A 24,072-nucleotide genomic window follows, 5' to 3' on the forward strand; every position below is an offset into this window, starting at 1 on the left:
CATCAGTGATTGGTGGAAAAATTCACGATCCTGTTCATGACTGTCCTCGTTATCTTGAAAATCCTTGACTTGTGACTTCACCTGTTCATTCTCTGTATCCATTTTCAGTTTTTGACATTCCAGCAGTGCTTCATTGAGGAACCTGTATTGCTCATCGAGAACGTTCTTGATTTCTTCAAGAACTTGAAGCTGTGCCCTCAAGTCATCTTTCTCCTTTTCCATCTTTGCACCATGTATTTCAAGACACGGTAGCTCTTTACTGAGAAACCTGTTCTTCTCACTTGATTTGGCCTTGCCTCCATGCCTTGCACCTTGTTTGCCCACAACTCCCTCCATTGTGGTTCAATCTAAATGTCCTCGCTTAATCCAACATCTGAAACTGCATTCGATTGTTCCATCACCGTCCCCCATCTTTAAACTGTCTGAGATCCAAACAGCACCAAAACCTGCACAAAATTAAATAACTGCAGAACATTATGAATAGATCTGCAATGTGACAAGGGATCGTCTAAAGATGGTGCATTTTGTCTTTATGACATCATCAGAGGGAAATGTGGCTTTGGTCTATGGTGTCATCAAACTGACAAATGAAATTCCGTGCATGTTGTTGCTTCATTGTAAATGGGCTTTTTTCTTGTACTGTGCTTTTCTACGGCGCGAATTTTTCCGAGCACTTCAACACAGTCTATAATTCCCGTACTGATGGCAGCATCAGGAACAATTTGGGCTTTTCTGCTCTAGTGCACTTCTTCAACATGGTCACAAGGACAGTGGGAGCTACAAGCCCTGGGTTGGAGATGACAATCCTGAGACATGCAGTCCCACATCTTTGGGTATGTCTTTTGGACATATACCAATTTTTACCAACCTTTACAAAATTGCCAGGTATTCAAAAAGACTAAACCAAAGATGAAAAAATCCAGATCGTAAAACCTCTGACACAGTTTGGCGTTGGACACAGATTTTTCTTCTCAACCTGCAGTTAAATGAGGTTGTGCACCTGCTGGTTGAATAGAAACGCCTGTGGTTGACGCCAAACTGTGACAGTCTCTTTACTTGTTACAATTTGGCATTCCGTGGGCATAAAGAATCCTCCAAAGCTTTTTCCCTTAGCAGGCTGGCCAATGTTGTCTTGGTCCACAAATTTGATGTACAACTGCTTTTGCCACTATGCAATACTCATGCAATTTTAATGTTCCTCAGTGTAAAGATCTTTGTCTGTGCATCATCTCGCCGTTCGGGATTCTATGTTATTTTCTTAGCTGTTGAGCTGTTGCATCTGAAAGCTGTCAAACGTTTGCTAGTATCTTCCATTGTCCAGACAAAAGAATCTCAATGGTGTCAGTCCCAGTGAGCAAAATTTGGCGATAGGCAATGTCAAAGGGCATCGTGGACTCAAGGGGGCGCCGAAAGAATACATTAAAATCAATAGTCCTGCCTGGGCATAATTGAACACTGTTAAATGAAGTTTGTTAACGTGACAGCCTTATTTTTTGTGGTGAAAAGTGAAACAAGCACATCTAAAGCTCTCACACGTTTTTTTTTTTTTTTTTAAGTGTACGTTTCGGTCTCTACTTAAGTACACGTATTTGCAATAATACATGTTGGCTTACTTTTTTGTAGCTTTTGCTCAGTGTTTTAAAACAAATTCAAATGCCCTTATTGCTCCCATTACCAGTGACAGTAACAAATTGCTGAAATTTCTTAATAAAGCTGGGCAGATTGCTCCGAGTTACAATAAAGTCAATATAACTAATCTTCTTGTATCATTATTGATCCCGTTGGTTTCTCGTGCAATCTCTTTTTTAATGTATGCTGCTGATAAAAAGGACAATATACCCCGAGGAAGACCTCTGCTTTTGTCACATACAGCTTTCAAGTAAAGTTTGACTCAATTAAAATTTTATTCACATTTTTACATCTGCGGGCGGAATGTTTGAAATTCATTTCAACATTGTAGTTTTCATAATTATGACATCAAACATCTTGTTTTAAAATATATTGTTCTATTTACAGCAACGTAACAGAGCAAATGTGTGGCCAGGTTCGACACTGTGCAATTATGAATACTGGTGGGGAGTAAAACATAATGCTGTAATTTTTTTTTTCTTTCATTTCACCAATCCAATATGGAAAAGGCCACAACCAATTACTTTTTGTTAGCCATCAGCTCTTCACAGGCCTGTACAATGCCCTGGTCTCTTGCTGCCCTCTAGTGTTAAGAGAGTAAAAGGCGGTCTTTTGGGTAAACAAAATTGACACGCATGCTATTTCTTATTATGAAATACTGTACCTATATAATAATTATAAAATTATATTGTGCAGCCTTCAACGTGATTGTGATGAATGATGTAAATCAAAGCAGTTAAAATCCAATTTGAGGTGTTTTTCTTCTGCTAACATGTTTGAGATGAGCATCCCTGAGTAGGCTCATAAGGCACCATGAAAGCAGTTCAAGCTCAATGGTGCCGCAGTGGTGGTTTTGGATTGCTTGGATGGACTTCGGCCAGCTCAAACTCTCAAAAGAAGCCTGGGAAGAAATACTGGAGGAGCAGAACAATGCCCACCACCACGAGGCCACAGAAGAACAGCACCAACCAGAGGGGAAACGTTCCTGAAGACAAAAACAAGACACGTAAGTTCATGTGGAAATACCGGCCTCTCTTATTATCTGATGACTAGCCCGTTGATGATAGTGCAATACATACTTGGGTAGTGGACAGCATGTAGTTGACAGCGGCTGTCTACAGCTACGCTAAACATGACAGTTTCATTGTTTCCTTTGATATTTTGGTCTTTGAATGTGTCAGGAAGGAAGGCCAGGTCTGTCACAACAATGGCATGGGACTCCTTCACATAATACAACCTCTACATACACACACACACACACACACACACACGCACGTACACAAATGGCAACACAGGAAAGAGAGACAAAAAGTTAGCATCAAAGATCAGGGCATTTCTTAGTCTTTTAATGTGACTACCTGAAGGGAGTAAGCAATGTAAATAGCTACAGATCCTGTTATAGTTCCCAGTCCAAGAAACGTTCCAGAGTCACTGTTGGATGCAAACAAATGATACTTACAAACACATACATATGCTTAATCAATCATGTATTGAACAAGATCTATGTAAATAGCACAGAAAGCAACAAAACTGACAAAATCCATCCAAGCCTCTCATTTTCAGTCAGTTTGAAGAGATAATTCAAAATACAGAAAGGCCAGTAAGTATTGGACAACTTAAAAACTCGCAAGTTCCCCTATTTCAAAAGATGTTTGTCATTTTCACCATAGATACACATCAGGTGTGAGAGACGTGTTTTGCTGTGCACTAGATATAAATGACATACTTCTGAAGAGTACCACATCGAATGAACCTGACCATCCAGAAGACACTACCTAATCAAACTCCTAACAGAAGTGAACCTTACCTGACAGCTAGGCTTGAAATGACCTCTGCCCCACAGGGACCTGTCAACATGGGCAGGAAGCTCTTGCCGTCCCACTTGGTGAGGTAACACGGTGGAGGTTTTCGGTCTCGTTTATGAGGGATCTGAACTGTGTAAAGCCGCAGCGCGTCTTTTTGGTCTTCCACTTTGCCAAACCTGAAATACAAAACATACGATTATGCTGTGGACAAGTACACTAATAGACCGAGATAATGAATAAAAAAAATGTTGATGGTTGTGGATTTTTTTTTTTTTTTACCTGCAAGCAACATAGCGGTACGTCTTCTCAGCTATCAGAGGCATGGTTTCATGCCATTTAAGAGCCATTACCCGTTGGTTGTTGCACCATACACTGCAAGCAAAGTCTCTGCCAACTGTTACAAGATGCTGCATGGGGAAAAAAATGAATACATTGTAACAAAGAAGTAAATGGCAGTTTTGTTACTTTTTTTTTAAACATTCGTACAGTATGATAAAGTGCTAGTGCTCAACCTTGCTTCCTGGACTCAGATCCAGATCTTCTATCTCTCCTTCATGCGCTTTGAAGTCAAGCTTTTTCTTAAGGGATGGAAACTGGAAGGAAAATGAATTAACTGCTAAATATATGGCAATGTATGGGATGCATAAAATTCTCCTAAAAGTTATACTGAATAAATGATCTCATTGTACTGCTGACCTCCCAGACTCTGATGTGTCCATCTGTGCCTCCTGCCAGAAGCAGGCCCAGGTCATGACTAAATCTGACCACCTTCTGGAGTGGATCCACAGGGTTCAGATCTGACTGCAGTTCAGCCAGTCCTGTCACCGAGATGTGTGTCGTCTCATCCTTCATAACAGACCCAGAGAGAGCAGCATCATCCTTTTCACCTTTGTTTCTTTTTCCACCTCGTTGCCTGGCATTACCTTTTTGCACATGGTTTTCTACACAGAAGACAGATATTGCAGGATGTGCGCATTTTTCACAGATAAAAAGATTCATTCAACCTGTAGGATAATGATTGAAATTAGGGGTGGATGATTACTTGCATTTGCAATTGAATTGCGATGGGATAAAACACGATATCCAACTTACAAAAGCAGTTGTTTAAATGTCTGGATGCTAGGGAAAGGAAGGAGGTAAGAGAAGATGGCATCGCTCAAACTAAAGCCTGCGCTGTAGACGCATGTAATTTTTGCTGAGTTTTGTATAAAACGTGGTTTTTTTTGTTCTTTTTTTTTTTTTTTACCATAAACTTCACCGTACTGCACATTTGGGAGTGGACAGTGTCTGTGTCTGCTGAGGATTGTTGTGAGAGGCTTCACAAGTCTGATTTGAATGGTACAACGTCATGTCAAATAATTGGAAAATGGAAGCATCTTGGCCTAGGTTGTAACATGTAAGCTATGTTGAGTTTTGAGTGCAGGAAAAAAATGAGACGAAATGAGTATAACTCAATGTTATTTGGCATTTATTCAATGAGGTGCGGCTGCTCTTAATGTGGGCTACTGTTTTTGTCAAAATGTTAAGTCGTATAGGCAGGTTCAATGTTCCTCTTTACAATTTAGCATGTGCGATGTTACTGATTGGAACTTGAAAAGTTTTATTGTTGTTCTAGGTTATGTACAATGTATATGTTTAGTGGTGGGTGGTGGGCGAGAAAGCACTTTTGTCATGTAAACATGTGCAAAACAATGCCCCCTGGTGGTTAGACAACAAAGTGCTTGATTTTTCATACATAGGTATCCGGCTTTTCAAATGTTAATATTGCCAAGGATCATCCTAATTAATCGTAGCAGCCAATATCGTGATCATGATTAAAATTTGATGAATTGTGCAGCCCTACAGTAGATTATATACGTGTGTAGCATGTTTATGTCACACTTGAGCGGCAGTTATGTTTTCAGTGGGAAGACATGACTACTGCACATGTCAATGTAGTAAGTTCAAACATGCAATTAAAGAAATAAACTGTCTCAGATTAATTTGTGCCTTGTTTCTCTTTATCTTAATACCCTATCTTGTACAGCATCTTTAATTGTTTATTGCGGTTAAGATATTTGGTTGTTTGCTAAAAAAAAAATAAAAATCATTGTTGAGGAACGTGGGGAAAAAAAAGATATTTCAAGTCAAATTAGCACTTCTGCATACCATCATTAACAGCAGGCTTCCCTTCACTTTTCTGTGTGCAGTCATCAAATTTCATCAAAGAGCATGTTCCGTCTTGACCAGCAGCAATCACCCCATTGCCTAATGCCAGATTCATGGTGGCACGCGTGTCAGTGTCGTGTGAGTGAAGCAGGCTGGCACTGTACTGGTTTTCTCCAACCAACCGCAACTCCAGGAAGTGCTGTAATACAGTCAGGAGTTACTTGAGCACACTACAGTTTGTAGACATTCATGCATGACAAAGTTAAATCATATTTGCATGCTTACCAAGCCATTCTTGATGCCAGTTTTGGAAGCCCCGCCGCCTCCTGCTACGACCACTAGTCCTGCTTTAGGATCGACTTTTATGGAGTAAAGGGGAAAGGGGGCTCTATATAGATCTGGCACTTTCCTTTTGCCCATTGCTGGCCTACAATTCACTCACAGTTCTTCATATAACCATTGCATTGAAGCTCACCTGGAGGAAAAACATATGAGCATTGGTTTGTTTGATTTCACCTCTTTTGCCCCTCTTGTAGGCATCTGCAAGCAGATCCTCAGTGCCACCAACTGCTGGAGGGGATGCTTTGCAAAGCCTAAAACACAACTTTAAAATAAAGGAATGTTTTATTTAATGAAAATGAATGAAGTGGTGCAACATTGATGCACTCTATACTGTATTAAGATCTTGACTCCGACAGTTGTTTGCAACAATCAAGTTCTGTAACTATTACGTATACTACAGTAACATTTATTCATACTACATGAATGCAAAATAGCTTATTAAAACATGCAATAATGGGGAACTGTGAGTATTTTTTTTTTAATATTTGCACAAAACTGGTTGTGCTAGTTGTAATCTATAAGGTTATTTGATTGTGTATGTAAATGGGTCTTGTTTATTTCATGCTTTGGTCTGTTTGATTATTAAGAACAAAACCTTAGGGGTATGACAAATGATGGTTATTGCTCAAAGGGTGGGCATTAACACCAACCCCCAAAAAAGTGCTAAATTGGTAGCAATTATTGGAAGTTATCAAGGAGGTGCCTTTAAATCTTGTCAGCAAAACATGGTACAATTCTGATTATGCGCTATAAAGTTTCACCTATAAGTCACTTTACCCATCTTAGCTTTTTATTTACTTTATTTTCTCTATTATAAACAATTGTTTGCATGAGGTTTTTTTTCTCATTGATTTTGAAAAAATAGTAATCACGCAGGCAGTGTTGAGACCATATGGAACCCACTCTGAAAAGTGCAGCCTCAGTATTAATTAAAATCTGTTACTGCTCTAGAACACAGCGAACGCGTAAGAAAGACTTGAATCTAAATAAACGGTACTTGTGAAATGAAACACATAACGACATAACAAATATTCACTAACGTTTAACAGTCACAGAAAGCCATTCAATCTGAGTGGCATTCTACTAAATGGCAGTTTTGTCTAAATGAACAAAATAACTTAAGTCATTATTAATGCAAACCACCCATCTTGAAAGGAAGCATTATTGTAAGAAGGCTGAGTGAAATATGTGTTAGCAAGTGTGCATTCTTGTTGACCAGCTAAAGGCTAGCTAGCACAACTTTCTTCTATGGTATCATTTAATGCGGTTGCTAAATTTGAGGACGCCTACCTGCGCGATGCTTCCGTATTCCTCATGAAGTCATTTCATCCGTCTACAAGTGAAACGACTAATTATTTCATTATGAGCACTTTCGGTCAAAGTCTTGTGATGTGTGAAATGGCCGACGCGTATATCCATGATGCAACGCGAACTGTCGTCACGTTGGGACAAATCTGCTACTTCCCGAACACGTCAGCATCCGTTGTAAACTCAGACGTGACGTTACCACTTAAACGTTCTTTTAAACGTACAAATAGGTTTAATTTCTATAAAAATAACATCATTTGCACTGCATGCGAAAAAATGATAAAAATGTGTTTCATAAATATGAAAGAAAATTCACGTTCAGCCTATATTTGCAATAGGATGGAAGTCATTGTCTATCCTATAAGTGGGGATAGAAAGCACAATCTTTCACACGAAATATAGATACATTACTCGTTTTTGATGCATTCAATTGCAAGACATTTTCTGTAGACGGCACAACTTGTGCTGTTTGGCTCAGCAACCAACACTATAACACACCAGTCACTATAAAGTCAAAACTTACAATCACTTAATGGCATGAACTACCCTGAAATAACACTGTTGTCAGATTATACTTATCGGGAAATAGCCGGCCAACAATTTGTGCGCTGACGATGGTAAGCGCAGGGCGTCAGTGGAAAAATCAATAGGGACAAGCCTGGTAGCAGTGTTGCTCGTAATGCTGTAATAGAAAAATGAACGTGCGTTTGACATTTTTAGAATCAAGTAACGATTTGCCCCAAGTATGCTTTTTCCATTTGCTGTAAAGTCATTTGTGTCAAATTCATGACAAAAATCCTGGCACAAAGAAGAGGCAAAAAAAAACCTCTTGTTGGAGGGAATAAAACGTTTTGTCGGTGCAGATGTTGGAAGAAAATAAAATGCCATTCTTACGGCGTTACATAAGTTTTAATGTAACATTTTGACACAGTCTTCTTTACAACAGGTTTCTTTTTGCTTAAACCACAATTAAACATTGCATGTTGTTTATTACAGAGCTTCTCACGTTTAGTATTGTTTTGTTATCATGTTTATTTTCATGTTTTGTTTGTTTATTTTCTTTTAAACTTTTTGACACTGGCTCTTTTCCACTAAAACCTTGAATTTACTTAATGCATGAATTGCTAGTCATCGTCATTATTTTTTGATAAACATAATCTGACTGCAATTAGAATTTCAATAGTGATAGGACAATAGTGATATGGAAAGGCAATTTTATAACTGAGTAATGATTCTGAAACAAACGTTGCAGACAAGGTGCACATCATTATTTTTATTGCAACATTATCAGTGAGTCATTCACCTCTTTTTTCTGTACAAGATGGTTTTGCCACGAAACATGTATTACTCATTAATAAACTGCATACTACATCCACAGACTTCACTAATACTGAAGTCTCTGACTTCATCACAAGGAGGTAGAACCTTTACTGGTCTTGGTAGACTTTTCTTTCTTCTTAAAATGCGCTTCCTCATTCAATATAATACAAACAGCCCAGGCGTGTTTTATTGTATATTATATTCGTATTTAGTATTATTATATACCGTCAAGAAGTCCGCATTCCATTACTATAGTAAAGCGGACATTCTCATATTCCCAATTTGACATCCGCGAAAATCGGGGTCTATTGTAATCTGAATTTCTGTTCTCTCGATCATCCTTCATCCTTCATCCCATACACACGCCCATGAAAAAAAAAACAACAACAAAACATCGGTGTGTTATAATACCGTTATTACATGTCAAAATGTGTCCATTCCCTTCCTTATCTACCAAATTTAAGTTATTAAAAAACGGTACATTGAAGTACAGTACTTGTTCAGTAATTTGTTTAAGGGGGCGGAGATCCTGAAAAAGAAATGTGGAGATGGTCATGGATGTGTAAAGTTTGAAAATACCAGAGGCATTGCGGAAGCGAAATGGCTTTTTCTTCAAAGTAAGAGATCAGCGTGATCTTTTAGGATTGTTTTTCAATTTGAATGAATTTGTTTAATGGCTTTTACTACGATTATGGTCATAATATGTATATTTTTCTTGTTCTATGTTAGATTTGAAACTCGAAACTCACTTCTGAACATAAGTAGACAAAAATAAAGAACACACATACTTACAAAGTGCATGACCTCTTCTACACCAGAGTCAAAGGACACTGACGCTATTCCTTCAGTAAGTCAAAAACAGCTGACGAATATCAATTTTCTCGGCAATGTGCATACATGTATCGTAATTACAGAACTCAAATACTTTCATTAATGTGTCGTTAATGTACCCAGTTTTAGAGAAAATAAATTGTATTTAAACTTGAAGGACCGGAAATATAGTTCGTGGTGTTTACAGTTCGTGACGAAGCTGAATCTTCTGCAGAAAACACCCAAGCGGAGGAAAAAAACACACACACACACACACACAACAAATAAATGTATGCCGAGGATACTTTATCCATTCTCCTTCTATATTCTCTGCAGAGTAGGGATAAAAATGACGGCTGTGATTCCTGCCGATGACACCCACGTCTTTATTTAAGGATAGCATAGGATATCTGGCTCTACGTAAGGTAGGTAACCGCATCAGTGGAGAATTTCACGACATCTGGAAGAATGGCCACAAAATATCACCTTCCAGTGTAGCAAGCGAATTATAATGATCTTAATGAACGAGTGAGACCGGACGTCAAAGCACAACGGAATATTGTCATCTAATGTAAATAGTTTCTTAAACTCATAAAAGCTAGAACATCAGTGGAAACAGGATTTGTAGACGGAAAAAAATAAGCATCATCCCTTGTTAGACTAAAGTCAGTTGGACGCAGATTATTGTGGTGATGCTCAATGTTTGAACAACGCTAAAAAGTGGAAGTGTTTTAACGACCTGTCCGTATGGCTCCGCGCAACATGTAGTCAAGCCAGGTAGGCCCACAGCACAGGGCCTGGACCTTGATTGATGACAAAAACGACTAAAGCTTTACTATTCTGTTTTGGCCTCTATATAGAGCCCATAAATGACGAACCAAAAATGTTCACTGTCAGTTGTGTTCACCCAGGAACAGAAGCTTATTAACAAATATGACTTGTCATCACAGAGACACCATCAAGACCAAACTTGGATCAAATAAAATACACAACTCATATTTTTGGGCTGGCAAAGACAGTCACTTATCTTGGAGAAATTGCTTACATTTAGGGCAACAATGTTAGCTAACACAACAAATCACAAAAAAATTGCTGAGTTGTTTTTATTTACATCCTTAATTTATTTAACAATACAAAGGACAAATAGCTCTCTTCACTCTTATTCCTTTGTTGAAAATGCTCAAAATCCAATTTTCACATTAGCAAAACTTAAAATGTGTCGTTAAACTTCCCCATCCCTTTTTTTAATGGTCCAACAATCCTGATGTGATGAGCTTGAATTTTTATTGTGAGTATTTGCATCTTGTCTTTTCATTTTTTCAGGACATGTAAGATGTGAATATGGAAGGACAACATCCAAAATACTGCCCATGCCAGTGGAATGATGGTGACGGGAGCTCATGGAAAGATCTGCCCAGGGGATGTCAACTTCAATTCAACCACTCAGACTGTGTATTACTGTGCAGAGCATCTATGGAAATGAGACTATGAACCAGTCACGTTGCTGATGCTGAGTGAGGTGAGGGAAAAAGGACAATCTCTGGATCATGTTGCTGAAGAGGCGTGCCCAGTTTGTGGATGTGACACAGGACTGAGGCAAACTTCAGTGTTTGATAGAGTGAGCACAAATGCAGTGATGTAAGCCGATGTCCCTAGTGTGAGTTCTATAAGACAATCAAGGTACTGAAGGGGTTTAATGCAGTACACGTGTGGATTCAAAGGTAATGTAAGGGCGAGCTGATGAAGAATCGCAGAATTTGATCAGCCTCTGTGAAAACCATCATCAGGTCAGACAAGAGCCGTCAAGCTTAAGGTCCATTATGCCTCGGAACCGAGCCTTCTCAGAGCCTGAGTACTCCGCCGAGTATTCTGCGGACTGTTCAGTGACTCTGCCCTCTGACCCCGGTCAGGCTGTCGGGCGGACGCACGAAGTCACTGTGAGGAGCTCAGGATGCTGCCTCTGCCTGCCCCGCTTCATGCGCCTCACCTTTGCGCCAGAATCCTTGGAGAACCTTTACCAGACCTACTTCAGGCGTCAGAGACATGAAACCTTGCTGGTGCTGGTGGTGTTTGCGGCTCTCTTCGACAGCTACATCATTGTCATGTGTGCAGTGGTCTACACCAGTGACAAACTGGCATCCATCCTCGTGGCGTCCGTCGGGCTACTGGCAGACATCGTCCTCTACCTGCTGTGCCGCTTCGGGCTGCTGCCAGATCGCATTTCAAGGCGGGTGGTACCCTATGCCCTGTGGGTGCTCATAGCGGCCCAAGTATTCTGCTACCTGGGTTTGAATTATGCCCGCTTTCACCAGGCCAGTGACACAGTGGGTTGGCAGGCTTTCTTCAGCTTCTCCTTTTTCTTGACTCTGCCTTTGAGGTTGACTCCCATCGTGCTTATCACGACCATCACTTGTGGGGTTCACACCCTGGTTCTGGGCGTCACCATCGCCCAGCAGCAACAGGAGGACATCCAGGGAGCAGCACTTGGCAGACAGGTGAGATTTCAAATAGTGCCCTTTTTTTAATTGTTTGAAAATAAGCAAATAAACAAAAAAACTATCATCTGTAAATTTCAAAAGAAAGCAAGCTGCCAGGCTGAAAAGCTACTTTTATGTCTACTATATATTCTGTACAACTTTTATGTCTACTGTATATTCTGTACAGACAGTTGGGTGGTGCAACAGTTTTGACGTTATGTGCCACCATGATGGAATTGAAATAAATTAGTAAGGATCTTACTGAAGTGTAGACGTATACATACTTTAGAAATATGACCCAAGTGGTATCAGTATATAGTCCAAACATCTACAGTATATGTGTTACTACATGCCCAACTTGTACTGTAAAAAAATGTATGTTTTCAGGCTAAAACTGTCTTTTAAAACCTTTAAGTTTTATCTTATTGACATTTATGGCAATGTTAGCACAACAAAACATGCATATTTTTTTGCGCTAAAACTACGTACTTGCTGAGTTTTTACTTATATCTTTTAAGTTTGGCGACAATACAAGGGAAAATTAGTTCTGTAGATTGTTATTTACTTGTTGACAATTCAAGAAAGACCATTTTCATATTAGCAAAGGTCAAATATGACTAATTTTTGAGGGGGGGGAATTCAAATCTGTCAATATCCAACGTGTGTTTAGAAAGTCCACTTTAACCTGAGTGCATCGCAGAAGAAATTTTGAAAATCGGATGAAGCATTCTTGCAAAATTGAGCCTTTTGTTTGGGAATAATAGCATTGTTTGAGAATGCTTTTTATTATTATATTGCCTCTTGAAAATTGGGTTGAAAAATACCTTCAAATTAGAGTAGGCTGGTATAACTTCATTATTTTCTCAATGTGCTCCTCACTTCCTTCATTTGCTCTTCTACTCAGGTTTCAAGTTTAAAGATATCCACGATTCCGAGACCTCAAGTTGTCAAAATTAGCATCGCAAACGCCGACACTTGCCCAAAAAACTCATATAGCACAGATGAAAGATTGTTGGCGAGAGAGTGTAGGCAGCAGAATATATCATGTGCGAAAGGAACCGAGTTTTTGACATTGCCGTTTATCATTTCTATATACAGTGTATTATCTAGTAAGACATTGCTAATATTGCTTTTAAATAAAATATTATTGAAATGTACTATTTATGTTCACAATTCAGTCTGATGTGTCAGACTGGATACTGCTGACTGGATATTGTCATCATAGGACCATCCAGATGAAAAAAATTGTCATCACAGATTATTTTCTATGTTATACTTCATTTAGATGTATTACTGTATATTTTTTGAAAAAATAAACTAAAATGCGACATCGGTGTTGCGGGCCAATCCTAGTAAATTATGTTTTGCGGAATTTCATATTTTTTCAGAAATGTTTACCAGTGGTTAGTCCACGTGTTTGTTGACTACGGTAATTGTATATGTTAAAAATTATTTGCTCAATTTTATGATGCAATGCTAATGACTGAACAAACTTTCCGTTTTTGGGGTCTCCTGAAAAGTAATGATTTTGGAGATGTGAGGATTCCACTAAATGCCAGCGATATTTATATTTTCAATTTAGATATAGTATCTCAACTTAAATACATAAGTATTTTTAACTTAAATACTTAAGCGCCTATTCCACTGAGGAGCCAATGCTGACGAGTGTCAGAAAAGATAGCGACTTTTTTTTAATCTTGTCATGTTTCGTTCAAGGTCGCAATTCTTATGATGTTAAAAACACAGTCTTCATTTTTTGTTTATTATAAGCAATGAAGGCTAACCATCTCTGGCAAGGTGACAAAGTAAATCAGGAATAAAAATCTAAGTCCATTTAGCTATTTGTTAGTATTTATGAGATAGAACAACAGATAATGTATACCAAACAAATACAACGAAAACAAAAAATTTTGTTCGTACAACAACAATAAAAAGTAAAATCACATTTTCCTGAATTTTAAAAGAAGTCATAGAACAATGGCGACTTCTCATCACAGCTCCGTAACCATGTTTGTTTTACTGCACAAACTGTGAGCATAAGAAAATGAAAACCAGTCTGAACTGATCACGCAAATAATGACAAGTCAAACAAATGCTGAAGATGTAATTTTAGCCCTTGTCCGTTGCTATTGTGGCTCAACGTAGGCGCCCTTTTGAAATGCTGCATGGCAGTCAAATAAGCAACAAAATAATGATGCTGGTTAATGTTTGAATATGTATTTGCATCTCTACGCGTGCTCGTTGATGCATTAATGAGGTATATTTTTCACATGTACATAGTCACAATGTTGCAATTAGGTCTCGATTGATATTTTTGAGGCAGATTCCTGTATTTGTCTGAAGAAATAGTATTAATAACAGATTGATCGGAGGGTTCATGAAAAAAACAAAATATAATAACACATTTTCCACACTATAAGGCGCACCTAAAAACCTTAACCTTATAGTCCAGTATGCTTTATACCAGTGTTTCCCAACCTTTTGCTCACCGTGGCACAGTTAATACCTTAAATTTAGTCCGCGGCACAGTCAATGCCGTATATTTATACACCGGACCGAGGGGGGTGGGGGGGGGGGGGGGGCACACCTGACAGTATCTCGCAGCACACTGGTTGAAAAACACTGCTTTATACAGTGCATAAACCATGGAATTTCATTTTGGGGGGCCAAAAAATAGAAGAATTTAATCGCCATGTAAATTTTTCAGTTTTTATTTCAGCATTTAAACAATAAATATATTTCTTACAATTAAAATTTTATAGCACCCTGTTTGAAAATTTTATATGCTATAAATGCTCCAATTTTCAAGCAGTTTATATGGGGACAAGGTGCAAAAACTGTGAGATTTTGTAAAAGAAAGCACGATTTTATAGAAAAAAAAAAACTTTTTTATTCAACAGAACATTTTACTGTAAAGTTTTTGGTAGTAATAAAAAGGTAGGTTTAATGTTTAATTGAATCATAATTTTATTAGTTTAATTACATTGGCATTGATCTAAACATCTTTTAATGTAAAGGAGGTATTTTTTCCGTTCTTCAGATAGTACTTTCCACAAATCACCATTATTGATAATTTCTGATTGTCTTAATCATAATGTCTTTGACTGACTTTTATGATTGCTTTCTTGACATCCCATTTAGTGCAGCTCCACTGCAACACCATCCACTGCTGTAGCTTCTATTCTACTTGCCTTATAATGCGGTGTACCTTACAGATGAAAAAAAAGTAAGCTATTCATTGAAGGTGCACCTTATAATCCTGGGTGCCTTATAGTGTGGAAAATGCGGTATTGCATACTGAATCAAATGACCCCTAGGGGGTACTTCAAATTTAAATCTTAAAAATAAGTTTGTATGACAGGCAGATATTTTTGTCTGTTTTACAATATTTTTCCTTAAGTATTTGTTTAGATTTAGTACAAAAAGTAACTTACCAAAAACAATTCAATGATGACTTTGTCTTTATAGAGACAGATAAACAACATGAGCTAAGTTACTGCCAAAAAATATTTATGTATGGAGCCATTTTATATTTAAATCTGTTGCTTTCTTTGATAACTGATCTTAAATGTCAAAATATCTCACCTGTCATCTTTTGTAATATACAGACAGGAAGAGTTTAACAAAGAACATTTTTTTGTTAACATGCATTTGTGTTTCAGTGTTTTTACTCCATTAAATTCTCAAGACGTATCTGGAGACATAGGAAAGTTTGAATGAAGACTGGAATCCAATTTTACTCTACTATTATTTTTGTTTGTATTTTTCGAAAATGCTGCTCATGACCCTGATACAGCAGTTCTGTTATGTCCATCAAAGTCATGTCCTCGCTGAGCATTGACATCCCTGGATTGTTTATTGCTCTTTCACTGGCACTGCTGAAGGCCTAATGATTTCACTAATACATGGCATCAATCTCTCGTATCCTCTTATTTTAAAATCAGATCATCAAAGCCACCAGTGCTGTGTTCGGGTATATTTGACAAACTTTTAGGAGTAACTGCTTTACCTTCCGATGTCTAGTTTCTCACAAGAGTAAATGTGTATTTTAAATGTCATTATGAACATTTATTGTACTGATGGATAGCAATGCAGAGGGCGACTAATCGATTTTATTATAAAATTAATTTGACAAGGTGTTTTTTTTTAATTGATTCCCCTCCCCCCATCTATTTCCGTCATTAAAAGAGCTGCCCCCAACGTGTTTTGCTTGCATGACAACGTGGCTTCAGGCAGAGTGTTGTCTATTCCCAAAAATAATCAGTGTTGCTAATTTTGCAGTTTGGTCGCTGTGTTTAAAGATTTTTCCAACCCTTAGGCAAGTATGTTTCCAAAAAGCACCTAGTGTGTTTAATTCTTGCTAAGATACAGAACATCACGAGCTGAATCGTTTTGTATATGACTAGTGGCAATCACAAAGTCAATTACAGTGACTTTTGCCATAATGCACAGTTATACGTTGCAAAAGCAGGGATTTACTTACGATAGCATCATATGACCTTGGGTATGTGCTTCAAAGTCAGAAATAATTCATTACCTGTACTTACTTGTTTTTTTTCTCAGCTCTTGGCCAACATTGTGATCTATGTGTGTGCTATTACCGTGGGGGTCATGTCATATTACATGGCAGATCGGAAGCACAGAAAAGCTTTTCTTGAGGCACGACAATCCCTCGAAGTCAAACTCAACCTGGAGGAGCAAAGCCAACAACAGGTCAGAGATCAAACAATACAGTATGTCTGTGTTTAAATACAACTACATTTACTGTAAATATTGAACATTCAAAAGTAGGAGCCTACCAAAAAATCAATTAACATCACAATCATGATTCTCATTTACTATGATTTAAATTGATTTAAAATGGGCCCAAATCGATATTAAACATGTAAAAATATTGATCCGCTTCCTGTCGGCTCCCTTACCACGTCGTAGGCGTGCTGTGCCGTGACGTCACCACGGAGCCCGTACTGGAGTCAAGAGAAAAAAAATAAAGTCCGTGCAGCAGGATGCACAAAAACAAACAATGGAAAAAATTAATTCAACCGCATCATCCTCAGCGAAAGCAATCTTGTCACGTTTTGCAAACTCGTGTGACGCACAAAAGCCACACAGCCGCTAATATAAATGCAACTCTACTACTAACGAACGGAGTTTGACCATCACAGATCCGCGTGATTGTCTAAGCATTGAAAGTGGCCTTTCCCTATCGCGAGTCCCAATGACATTGAAGCCGTGATAAATACATATTTCCTTCCAACTAAATAGATCAACAATGACAGGAATAGCATCAGTCAATCATATCTTCTTCTGCTTCCCTCCTCAAACTCGACTATCCTAATGCACTTTTATCTCGTGCACTGACATGAATTAAATGCGCTAACCAAGAGCAAATATTCATACAGAACAGAAAACAAATGGTCATGATGAACAGAACTTCAGCATGACCACAAAATAAAATCAAATCAAACAAAACAAGCTAAAATTGGAAAAAACTGTATGCAAACTCCAAATTAATTCACAATCACATATTACTCAGATACATGTAAATGAATGAAAATACTGTCTATAATGCACTTGTGACTGATAAATGAAAAAAAGAGATGAACAACTCATGATTCATGTTTTTCCCATACACCCAAGCTGCTCACTTGAAAAAGTGTATTTTCATATCTTGTTTGTCATCGATGTACTGAGAAATATTAGTATTTTTCATTTGGGCAACAATTTTTCACATAATATTTTGGTGCTGCAATTTTGAGTGAAATGACTTATCTTGTTCTACCTTTTTTCATTTCATTTTATTTTATACTATAAAAGTTATACAATTTATAGCTAGCTTTAAAATTAGCCATTGTCCACATGCTTTTTTGTGGAAAAATGCATACTCTTTGCAAATAAAAACGTAATAAATGTAAAAAAAAAAAAAAAAAAGACTCTCACTTTGTTATTCTGTTTTGCAAAGCAGACTGAAGTAGTATGATGATTCCTTGCAGATTGAAGCAGAAATCATTTTTGAATCAAATCGTTTTGAATCGAAAATCAATATGAATCAAGACATTGATTCTGAATGTAATCAAATCAAAGAGTCAAAGATTCCCACCCCTGTTCAAAAGGTATTTCTAACTTTTTTTTCAAGATGTTGTCACTTGTAGGAAATAAAGCATTGTTAACAAGATGTTGACACTTCAGCTGTCATCTCTTGACTTGATTGGCAAGGCTGAAAGTTTAGCATTGTTTGTGGGATTTTGCTCTGACTGATTGCAAACAGAAAAAGGAGAAAAAAAGATCTAACAAACTCAGGATTACTGAGGTTGATTATTCTAGTGTTTCACTAAAAATGCGCTTGCTGCCGAACATCCTCAACATTATCTGTCAGAATAATATGGCATAAGATTTTTTGGGGCCATCCATATAAGATGGATGTAGTTCTAACAACACATATCAGACCTAATTACAGTATGTCATCCTCACAATGGGATTCTGAGACTGCTGGCAGATGAGGACCGCCGACCAATCAAGTCGAGTATGTTGTGCTGTCTGTTACCATGACAATTAGCCTCCTCAGATGATATATACAGTATGTCATCGCAAAGGCATCTGATCAGTTAATTGTTTCATAGCTGCCACACTGTGAAATTTTGATTTGTATTCAAAGCGCCCCCACATAACCCTTAATGACTCTCTCTCCACTCCCGTTCTTCAATTGTGCGTGTGCATTGTAGTTATTTTGATTTTTGCATTAACACCTGAAAGATAAGTCATGAGGTGTGCAAGGAGATTTACAGAACTGGTGTCACCATTCACTATGTAATTAGGTTGAATCTTATGGACCACAGCAAAATTGGGCTTTCAGCTTGGATTCGCTTAAATTACTCACCAATGTTTATCGTTTGTGATTATTATTTATAGTCATAGTGAAAGCATAACTTTATGATTTCTGTATGATGACTGAATTTGTTTTTATGCGTCATAGTACTGAGTCTCTGGGGGTCGGGGAACAAAGCTCAATCACACCTTCAATTGAACACTAATTGGTTGTCATCGTGTTTGGCATAACCTGATAGAATACTGTTGCGGGAGGGAGGGCAAGTTCGGGAGCAGAAGAAAGACGTGAATATAGACGAGCATGTGAAAGTAGATTTTCTCAGAAATCTTAAGTGACGGTTAAAAAAGGTTAAAATAATTACAGTAATTACAGATGTTAATTAATTTATCCATCATTTTTCAAAATATTTTGAAAGGCTACCGGCTCCATTTATTCCAATCATTATTGATGGTATATTTGCTGTTTTTGGCTCTAAAGGAGCGTTAAAAGCTAGTTTGTTTTTCTGTAGGAACGCCTGCTGCTATCTATCCTTCCCAAACACATCGCTGATGAGATGCTGCAGGACATGAAGAAGGAGCCCAGCCAGAAAGAAATGCAACAGTTTAACACCATGTACATGTATAGACATGAAAATGTCAGGTAATGTAGTAGATTTAAAGCTTTAAAATTTAAGATTCTGCTTTTCATTCGATGTGCTTAGATACTATAAAGTCATTTTAATCATTTGCGTTTTTGAATTGCTGAATTTGACCCAGCCTGCTTTCAAACTGTAGGTTGACTATACAACATGGTGCACTGTAATGTCTCAATCTCTCGTTGTGCAGTATTTTGTTTGCAGACATTGTGGGCTTCACCCAGTTGTCCTCATCATGCAGCGCTCAGGAGCTGGTCAAACTGCTCAATGAACTTTTTGCTCGGTTCGACAAACTAGCTGCAGTGAGTCTCAGTAATAATCATTTTAGTTTGACACATAAATGTGCATTGTTTTTGACATAACGGTTATATTGTTTAATAGATTTGTTGCGAAAAAAATCGGTCAAAATTCTAACAAAGCTAAGCTTAGAAGTGAAAGGTTCTGCAACTTGTGAGGTTTATTACACTGAGCAGTTGCATTCCCCTCTTAAAAAGAAATTAGCATAAATTTTTGGTTATTGGGCGGCATGTTGAAGTGTTCAGCATGTCCGCCCCTTAGTTCAGTGATAAGAGATTCGATTGCGGCTCCGGCCTTCCTGTGTGGAGTTTGTATGTTCTCTCCGTGCCCGTGGTTTTCTCCGTGCACTCCAGTTATCTCCCACTTTCCAAAAACATGCTTAATGTATATTGGCCACTGTAAATTGCCCTTAAGTGTGATTGTGAGTCTAGTTGGTTGTTAGTCTATGTGCGCAGGATGTGAATCTTTGGTACCTAACAATGATTACCAGTTTTTAGAATTTGAATTTGAAGTCATTGTTCAGCTAAGATCATGCAAGATAAATTGTATTGTTCTATGACTAAAACCCCAACCACCTTGTCAGAAATATCACCAGCTGAGGATCAAGATCCTAGGAGACTGTTACTACTGTATTTGTGGGCTGCCAGACTACAGGGAGGACCATGCTGCCTGTTCCATCATGATGGGCCTCGCCATGGTTGAGGCCATCTCGTGAGTATACAGAAGAGCTTTAGTTCAAATTCCCAGAGGTCAATCACTGCTTTCGCATGTGATTCATGGTGGCCTGTCACATGCTCAAATTGATCAGTCCAACAGACTAATATAGATTTTTTTCTAGCCGTGAAAGAAAGTGCATTAGAGTCACTCCTCATGCGTGTATGTGTGAGCGTGTGTGTGTGTGTGTGTGTGTGTGTGTTGTATTTCTAATCAGGAAGTGAAACGCCCTGTTCACTGAAATCCTACCTCTCACCATGTGGCTGCCATGCCCCCTTCATGACGTCGTTTTAAAGCTGACTGCCACGATGAAACAACAACAACAAATAAGCTAACGTTGTAGCAATTAGTAATGGGAGTCACAGGCAAAGTGATTGAGGAAGCGAAAAACAGCACTTTTACTGACATTGAAATGAACTGGAGTTGCCAACAAAGCAAAAGACTTGTCAATAGAGCAAACACAATAACTCCTGTTCCTCTATCAAGTCTGTCCCCTTGAGAAACCACTACTCATAACAGCAGTTCAGAGTGAATTATATACCACAACATTGATTGTCTGGAGGTGTGCTCCCAAACAAACTTTTGCCATTTGGACATTTTCTCCAGTAAAACCTACTGTTGTGCGGGCAGTACAGGTGTGGTGTAGATGCACTACGAAGGTCTGTTATCATCATCATTCCTCTCGCAAGCCATTTTTATTTCTGAGAGCGCAGAATGAGCAAGAATTTTTTGGAAATGCACCAATGAAGGCTAATAAACTAACACTGTAATATGGTTAAAAGCTCCAAAAGTTGGATTTCTATGGCAAAGGCTCTTTAATGTTGATTTATCATTCTGTGTTGTGATGACAATTTTTAACCTTGAACCATTGAATTTCATGTCTCTGCAAACACTAGGTATGTGCGTGAGAAAACCCAAACAGATGTTGACATGCGAGTTGGAGTGCACAGTGGTACAGTCTTAGGGGGAGTACTTGGTCAGAAACGTTGGCAATACGACGTGTGGTCCACTGATGTCACCGTTGCCAACAAGATGGAGGCTGGAGGGATACCAGGGTAAGAACACGCTGAAAAGTGTATTAGCAAGTTCCGCTTTTACTCTAGCTATGTACTGTACGTGCAAACACCACATCAAAAAACATTCTGTCACGGGGGAGTACGGCGGTTGAGGAGGCCGGCATGGTTGCAGAGGAGGAGGACCCAAAAGCAGGGGAGCGTCGGGACAGGGGGTTGATTAAATCCATTTATTTATAAACGAACGGGAACAAAAGCGAGAAAAACAGGACGGCAAAAAACTCGAACTAAGGGCGCAGGCAGGCTGGCAAAACAGAAAGCAAAACACTATGGACAGGCTGGCAGGAAAACACGGAGCTGAGGGACTCGGGGCAAGACGGGACTACGAGACAACAATACGATAGAGACAATATGACATGACGTGACAGAGACAATGATCCGACACGGGCTGTAACAGACACTAGGCTTAAATACATTCACAAACTAATCAAACTAACACATGGCAGCTGGGCAGGGACAACAGGCAAAGGGAGCAGATTGGAGGACACGAGGCGCAGGTAACAGACAGGTGGACTAAATCAAAACTAACGCAGGCAGACGCGACAGGGGCAGAAACCGGAACTATAAACGTAAACAGAAACAGAACCCCTCAAAATAAACCCACAACCCAACAAACCATGACAGAACCCCCCTCTCAAGGGACGGATCCCAGACGTCCCAAAACAAACCGACAAGCAACCAAAACCGAGGCAGGGTGGGCGGAAGGGGGACCGGAGGAGGGCACAGGAGAAAAACAAAAACAGTCCAAAGGCACCCCTGGTGCCAAACGGGATGCACCCGAGGGGGAAAGTCCAGAGGACGACCCGGTCGCCAGAGCGAGTCAGGCGGGCGACCCGGTCGCCAGACGAAAGGTGCCCTGCGGGGCGAATCAGGTGGGCGGCCCGGACGCCAGACAAGAGGCGCCCGGCGAGGCGAATCAGGCGGGCGGCCAGGACGCCAGAGCAGATGTGCCCGGCGGGCCGAGTCAGGCGGGCGACCTGGGCGCCCGATGGCGAACAGCAAGCCACCCCAGGTAGGCTTGTATCCCGGTTGCCCCTGAAGATCGGCAGGCGGGGCGTCAGGCGAGAGCGGAGACGTCAGCAGGGCGGCGTCAGGCGAGAGCGGAGACGTCGGCTGGACGCCGTCAGGCGAGAGCGGAGGCGTCGGCTCGACGCAGTCAGGCCAGAGCGGAGGCGTCGGCTGGACGCAGTCAGGCCAGAGCGGAGGCGTCGGCTGGACGCCGTCAGGCCGGTGCGGAGGCGTCGGCTGGACGCCGTCAGGCCGGTGCGGAGGCGTCGGCTGGACGCCGTCAGGCCGGTGCGGAGGCGTCGGCTGGACGCCGTCAGGCCGGTGCGGAGGCGTCGGCTGGACGCCGTCAGGCCGGTGCGGAGGCGTCGGCTGGACGCCGTCAGGTCGGTGCGGAGGCGTCGGCTGGACGCCGTCAGGCAGGTGCGGAGGCGTCGGCTGGACGCCGTCAGGCAGGTGCGGAGGCGTCGGCTGGACGCCGTCAGGCAGGTGCGGAGGCGTCGTCGGGGTGCCATCAGGGAACAGCCACTGGGTGCAGACCACAGACACGAGTGAGAGCACAAGACTGACCTGGGACAGGGGCGACCACAGGGAACCGTCTGGCATCTCTGTCGTCTGCGGCAATGGTGGCATGGCTGACAGCTCAGGCGACTGCGGCTGCCGCGCCGAGGCTGGCGGCTCAGGAGGCTGTGGCAGTGGCGCAGAGGCTGGCGGCTCAGGAGGCTGAGGCGCCGTGGCTGGTGGCTCAACAGGCTGAGGCTGCGGCGCCGTGGCTGGTGGCTCAGGAGGCTGAGGCAGCGGCGCAGAGGCTGGCGGCTCAGGAGGCTGAGGCGCCGTGGCTGGTGGCTCAACAGGCTGAGGCTGCGGCACCGTGGCTGGCAGCACTGGGAACGGCAGGCTGGACAGAGACAGCCACTGGGGGCCAATCAGAAACGGCGGGGATGCCAGGAGACTGACTTGGGATGACTGAGGCAGACGGGCGACTGGCTTTGGAGGCAGACGGGCGACTGGCTTGGGAGGCAGACGGGCGACTGGCTTGGGAGGCAGACGGGCGACTGGCTTGGGAGGCAGACGGGCGACTGGCTTGGGAGGCAGACGGGCGACTGGCTTGGGAGGCAGACGGGCGACTGGCTTGGGAGGCAGACGGGCGACTGGCTTGGGAGGCAGACGGGCGACTGGCTTGGGAGGCAGACGGGCGACTGGCTTGGGAGGCAGACGGGCAGGGTTCACAGAGCCTGGGGTCCGGCTCGCAGGGTGCACAGAGGCCGGGGTCCGGCTCGCAGGGTGCACAGAGGCCGGGGTCCGGCTCGCAGGGTGCACAGAGGCCGGGGTCCGGCTCGCAGGGTGCACAGAGGCCGGGGTCCGGCTCGCAGGGTGCACAGAGGCCGGGGTCCGGCTCGCAGGGTGCACAGAGGCCGGGGTCCGGCTCGCAGGGTGCACAGAGGCCGGGGGCCGGCTCGCAGGGGTCACAGAGGCCGGGCGCCGGCTCGCAGGGGTCACAGAGGCCGGGCGCCGGCTCGCAGGGGTCACAGAGGCCGGGCGCCGGCTCGCAGGGGTCACAGAGGCCGGGGACCGGCTCGCAGGGGTCACAGAGGCCGGGCGCCGGCTCGCAGGGGTCACAGAGGCCGGGCGCCGGCTCGCAGGGGTCACAGAGGCCGGGCGCCGGCTCGCAGGGGTCACAGAG

General features: G+C 41.4%; 2 protein-coding genes across 4 annotated transcripts in view; one reads left to right on the top strand and one right to left on the bottom strand.

Annotated features, from left to right (window-relative positions):
• Nucleotides 1-1,885: 1,885 nt before the first annotated feature.
• Nucleotides 1,886-7,381, bottom strand: preb (prolactin regulatory element binding). 2 transcript variants are annotated; one of them, XM_088411621.1, is made up of 10 exons: nt 7,215-7,381; nt 5,868-6,057; nt 5,583-5,781; nt 4,131-4,375; nt 3,947-4,027; nt 3,714-3,841; nt 3,437-3,610; nt 2,988-3,060; nt 2,709-2,868; nt 1,886-2,614 (listed from the first exon to the last, which is right to left on the bottom strand). In XM_088411621.1, the coding sequence occupies exons 2-10, from the start codon at nt 6,000-6,002 to the stop codon at nt 2,520-2,522; spliced, it is 1,290 nt and encodes a 429-aa protein (XP_088267747.1). In that variant the 5' UTR covers nt 6,003-6,057; nt 7,215-7,381; the 3' UTR covers nt 1,886-2,519. The 2 variants fall into 2 exon arrangements, with proteins under 2 accessions (XP_088267747.1, XP_088267748.1); XM_088411622.1 differs by having other exon boundaries at nt 5,868-6,186; nt 7,215-7,366.
• Nucleotides 7,382-9,651: 2,270 nt separating this feature from the next.
• Nucleotides 9,652-24,072, top strand: part of adcy3a (adenylate cyclase 3a) — a 32,122-nt gene continuing 17,701 nt past the window's right edge. The window contains exons 1-8 of one of the 2 annotated variants that reach the window (XM_088409337.1): nt 9,652-9,787; nt 10,686-11,149; nt 11,273-11,857; nt 16,403-16,552; nt 19,174-19,304; nt 19,490-19,601; nt 20,180-20,307; nt 21,207-21,365. In XM_088409337.1, the coding sequence (XP_088265463.1) occupies nt 11,339-11,857; nt 16,403-16,552; nt 19,174-19,304; nt 19,490-19,601; nt 20,180-20,307; nt 21,207-21,365 (1,199 nt within the window). In that variant the 5' untranslated portion in view covers nt 9,652-9,787; nt 10,686-11,149; nt 11,273-11,338. Of the gene's footprint in view, nt 9,788-10,685; nt 11,858-16,402; nt 16,553-19,173; nt 19,305-19,489; nt 19,602-20,179; nt 20,308-21,206; nt 21,366-24,072 lie in introns of both variants that reach the window. The other variant, XM_088409336.1, reaches the window with a different exon arrangement.

Source organism: Hippichthys cyanospilos, chromosome 3 (genome assembly GCF_059441005.1).
Source record: "Hippichthys cyanospilos isolate Australia breed blue-spotted pipefish chromosome 3, RoL_Hcya_1.0, whole genome shotgun sequence".
Taxonomy (NCBI): domain Eukaryota; kingdom Metazoa; phylum Chordata; class Actinopteri; order Syngnathiformes; family Syngnathidae; genus Hippichthys; species Hippichthys cyanospilos.

Coding starts and splice junctions, on each gene's coding strand:
- preb (XM_088411621.1), bottom strand. CDS start 6,002: ATGGGCAAAAGGAAAGTGCCAGATCTATATAGAGCCCCCTTTCCCCTT. Junction 5,782..5,867: donor CTGGCATCAAGAATGGCTTG/GTAAGCATGCAA, acceptor ACTGTATTACAG/CACTTCCTGGAGTTGCGGTT. Junction 4,376..5,582: donor GAAGCCTGCTGTTAATGATG/GTATGCAGAAGT, acceptor TCTTCTGTGTAG/AAAACCATGTGCAAAAAGGT.